The sequence below is a fragment of the Eulemur rufifrons genome, chromosome 1 (assembly GCF_041146395.1).
Source record: "Eulemur rufifrons isolate Redbay chromosome 1, OSU_ERuf_1, whole genome shotgun sequence".
NCBI classification, from domain to species: Eukaryota; Metazoa; Chordata; class Mammalia; order Primates; family Lemuridae; genus Eulemur; species Eulemur rufifrons.
The window spans coordinates 17,959,948-17,964,629 of record NC_090983.1 but is presented as its reverse complement, the minus strand read 5'-3'; the positions used below and the strand labels follow the sequence as shown (position 1 = coordinate 17,964,629).

The 4,682-nt window shown below is 50.0% G+C and overlaps 1 protein-coding gene across 1 annotated transcript; it reads right to left on the bottom strand.

Annotated features, from left to right (window-relative positions):
• Nucleotides 1–1,706: 1,706 nt before the first annotated feature.
• LOC138382690 (C-X-C chemokine receptor type 1-like) lies at nt 1,707–4,443 on the bottom strand. The gene is made up of 2 exons (XM_069467233.1): nt 4,388–4,443; nt 1,707–2,818 (listed from the first exon to the last, which is right to left on the bottom strand). The coding sequence occupies exon 2, from the start codon at nt 2,808–2,810 to the stop codon at nt 1,746–1,748; it is 1,065 nt and encodes a 354-aa protein (XP_069323334.1). The 5' UTR covers nt 2,811–2,818; nt 4,388–4,443; the 3' UTR covers nt 1,707–1,745.
• Between the last annotated feature and the right edge of the window lie 239 nt (nt 4,444–4,682).

The window sequence follows — 4,682 nt, the reverse complement described above, 5'->3', positions numbered from 1 at the left end:
GAAATGATAAATTCTTGAGGTGATAGATATCCCAATTACCCTGATGTGATCATTACACATTATATATTTGTATCAAACTATCACATGTACCCCATACATATGTACAACTATTATGTACTCATAAAAATTAAAAATTAAAGAAAATAAATCCCATCTCTGAGCTTCATCCCATTCCCAACCTCAAGCCATCCCTGTTCTTTCCCCACCCCACCTAAACCCACACATTCTAAGTTTTGCTTAAGCTGGTTTGAGTTCAGTTTCTATTATTTGCAATCAAAAGAGCCCTGACACCTCCAGGACTCACTTGGGACATTTCTACACAGAGAAAAATCTAACGGGATAAAGCATGAAGGCAAACTCGATGTGCAGCCGAGGACAGCAGGGGGCCGACCGGGGTACAGACAGGAGGAGCTCTGAGCAGATGGTGTACGAATGCACTGGGGTCCTTCCAGCACCCATTCACTCATTCCATAAATGTTTACCAAGCATTTAATAGGCTCAAGGCAGTGTGACAGACACGGGAATATAGAGTGAACAAAAGAGACAGGATTCCTGCCTCAAGGGGGGCAAATAGACAATCACTGAAACTCAGGGTAAGCACTTGGGGAGGGGGGAGGTGAGCTGATATAGTTTGAGGGAGCCAGGCAAGGTCTAACCCAGAAGATGATGGTCAAGTTAAGGTGAAGCTGAGACTCTCTGGAGGAACAGCTCTTTTTACGTATGGACAAAGGGATGCTCCTCAGCCTGGGGTATGAGCATGAATGGGAGTTTCTGTCCCTCAAGAGACTGTTCTAGCGGGAGTTAAAGCCCCAGGGAATGTCGCCCTTCAACCCAGAGAGATGCCTTTTGGGGCGTGCTGCTCCCATTCTACTGCAGGAACAGCCGACACTGCACACACATCTGACTCTGTGTCACACCCAAAATACTGCCCCAGGGACAACCTGGAACAGAAACTTTATTAGAGACATCTGGCTGCACGGCTGACTGATGACAGTGTCTGGCTTTCTGGGGTTGCTGGTGTCAGCTTGGAGGCTCCACAACGGCAGAACTAATCCTGCTCCATACGTGGCTTTCTGTGTGCACAGTACATGCTGTCTGCGTGGGAGGGAAGGGAGTCCTCATGCAGTAGGGCTGCCTTCCTGCCCCCTTCCTCTCTGCTCACCCACCACACCCAGGGGAAATGTGCTTCCAGCTCCATCCCAAGGCCACCTGGCGGTTTAATGCTTTTTGGTAGCACCTGCCTCGATGTCCCCAGCAGACACTACAACATACGCAAGATAAGAAAACAGTTCCACAAGCTCAGATCAGAGGACACAGAGGTACGAAGGAAGCAGCCTGGTTGGAGCACACTCAGTGGTTGAGGAGACGGTCCTGAGAGGGTCACAAGATAGTCCAGCCCACGTGAGCAAACAGCTTCAGCCCCAGCTCTTTGATCTCACATCAGATTCAGGCTGTGGATGTGACTATGCTGATCATGGAGTTAGTGGGTCAAAGATATAGGCGTTCAACAGGAATGATGATGCTTCGTGTTCGTGGAGGTGTGAAGGCCAGTCCTGGGTGGTACCTCAGCAGTTCCTCAGAAGGTTGGCTTGGCCCCTGAAGACACCAGTCCCTAACTTCCTGCCACGCTATAGCCTCCTTCCCAAACCCAGAGAGTATCTGTCCAGAGCCAGACCCCTCTCTACGCACAGCCTTGGGGTGATACTCTTTCCTTATGAGGACAGATATTCTTTCAGGGATGGTTTTTAGAGATTAGAAGAGACATTGAGAGAGGAAGAAGTATAAGAGGTAATGCGATGACGTGCCAAGAACTCCTTGCTGACCAGGCCACGGGTGGCCAGGATCTTGAGGAATCCATAGCGAAAATTTTGGCCAATGAAGGCGTAGATGAAAGGATTGAGGCAGCTGTGGAGGAAGCCCAGAATCTCGGTGGCATCCAGGGCCCGGTCAATGTCGTTGCGGCGCTCACAGGTCTCCGAGATCACCTGTGTCCTCATGAGGGTGTCTGCAAGCAGGACCAGGTGGTAGGGCAGCCAGCAGAGCAGGAAGATGAGGACCACAGCAAAGATGACCCGCATGGCCCGGTGCTTCTGCCCCATGTGGGCCTTAAGCAGCGTGCGCAGGGTGAATCCGTAGCAGAACAGCATGACCAGCAGGGGCAGGACAAAGCCGAAGGTGTGGGGCAGGATCCGCAGCACCATCCGCCACTTTGCTGTGTCATTTCCTAGGACCTCATAGCAGACTGGGTTGGAATTGTTTGGTTTAAAGGCCTGGCGGAAGAGGAAGAAGGGCAGGGACAGAATCAGAGACAGTCCCCAGATGCCCAGACATACAAACTTGACCAGGTGGCGCTTCTGGGTGAGAGCGCGTGTGGCGTGGACAATGGCCAGGTAACGGTCCACGCTGATGCAGGCCAGCAGGAGAATTCCACTGTAGAAGTTGACTTCCTTCAAGAGCGACACCAGCTTGCACAGGCCTGTGCCAAAAATCCAGCCAATCGCCTTGGAGGCAGCCCAGATGGGCAAGGTCAGGGCAAAGAGCAGGTCGGCCATGGCCAGGTTCAGCAGGTAGACGTCGGTGACGGATCGGCCGACGCGGCCGTACAAGATGACCAGCATCACCAGGGAGTTTCCCAGCAGGCTCAGCAGGAACACCAGGGCATAGATGATGACCACGGCATGCTTGTTGAGTGTCTCAGTCTCTAGCCTACAGGGGGTGTGGTCTTTTTCTATAGATGGCATGTCAGAGAAATTCGAAAATTCAGAAAACCAATCCCACATATCAGTAACGGTTTCCTCGGTTTCAGCCATGGTTTGATCTAGTTGAAAGGTTGGAAGGAAAGAAATGTGATTGAGTAGCTCAGATCAAGGCACTCGCATCAAGGATGGGAGAACAGTTACTGGGATACCTTTTGCTTCTCTGTTGGTTTGGCAGCCAGAGATCCTCCCCTTGGGCTTTTAAAGAGGTTGGCTGCCCCCTAGTATCCACCTTCCACAAAGTGGAGACCCAGCCTCAGTGTGGGGTAAGATGGAAATGGAGTATACGGGAAACCTTTGTTCTTGGTTGGCCTGCAAACCTGTCCCAACTCTACCTGCAACTCTACCTCTGTCTCCGCTTCAGCCTGCTCCATCCTCAGCCATGTCTACGCTCAGATGGGAGGACCAGGCTGGTCTTAGACATTTGGGGGGGGGGGGTGGGCAGCAGTAAGAAAAAGGGAAGGAGGCAAACCTGTTCCCAGGTGTCCCTTTCTATCATACTTCCCTTCCTACGTGCTCCCTGATTTTTGTTTATCCTTCTTAAGATCTACCAGGGAAAGGACATGATAGCAACCAATGACATCAAAGTGTATTTTAAACCTTGTCTTCAAAAGAGCAATAAACACTTTGGTCCTCTTTCTAAAGGATTTTTAAGTATTTCAGAGGATAAAAATCCCCATCTTGGTCCCTGAATCCCCTAATAAACATCTGCAGAATTGTTCAGCAGTTGTCAAAATTTTATTTTCTTGAAAGACACTTTGTTGAACAAAATCTTCCTAGAAGCCCAATATGTGAAACAGATAAAAACTGAGTCTTTGTGGGCGATGGTGGGCTGTTCTGTCTACCCACACATTCCCAAGGGAGCCCCATCGAAACCTCCAGGGCTCTGGAGAGCAGACTGAAAGCCTCTGGAAAGTCACCCAGAATGGAAATGAGCGTACCTAGCACCCAGGCCTCATTCTACCCTGATTCTATCACTAATAAGCTGTGTGATCTTGAGTGGGTCCTCTTAGCTCTATGGGTTTCAGCCTTCTCATCTGCAAATGGAGGAAGACAGAGGAGGGAACCTCTACTTTGCTTCCAGGTCTGAGATTCTATGGGAAGTTCATTCAGATCCACACATTTTAGTACGTTCTCTCCCTGCCAGTATTTACATTTGCACAGAAGACAAAGCCTCAGGGCAAAGCAATAAACATCAGATTGGGGAGTTGTCAGCCTCTGCCCCCCACAAGGGAGGGGAGGTGTAACAGGAGGGGATGAAGAGGCTGTGGCCCTCTTGTCACCAACTGCAGCCATGTACAAGGTCAGAGTGGAATACATTGTCACAAGGGAGGAGGGAGGCAGCCAGATGAGCAGAAATCCTCAGGTCCCCTTTTTTGCTCTCCCTTTGCTGTGACAATGGGTCCAGCCGTCATCTGTGGCATATGTACCATGCTCTGTAAACCTGTATCTTGCTCTTGCTCTATAACCCTATCTTTCTCTCCTCAATAAACCTCATTTTCATGTTTGTCTTAAAAAAAAAAAAAAAGAAATCCTCAGGTCCCTGGGAAATGAATGCATTTTCTAAAACAAAGACAAACAAAGCCTCCCTTCCCCAAAGAAAGTTCTGGCAAGCAGAGGTGGTTTCCTACCTGAGGCACCAGCCAGGTGTGTCCAACCGTAAGAGCCTGCAGCTCAGAGACCAGAGTGACTTAACAGTGAGAGGGAACTTGATGAATAAAGGGAACCAGGGAAACGACAGCAGGCCACACCCCCTCTGGCCCCACCCATGGCTGCATTTGCAGAAGAGCAGATGAGGTCAGGGCATCCCAGGAAGCAGAGACCCCAGGGGTCCATATGTCCCAGGGGGTACCACCCTGAAGCCAGGGTTGAGGGTCCATTATGTGAATACTCTGTAGATGATCACTTTTATTCTCTTCCTTTTCT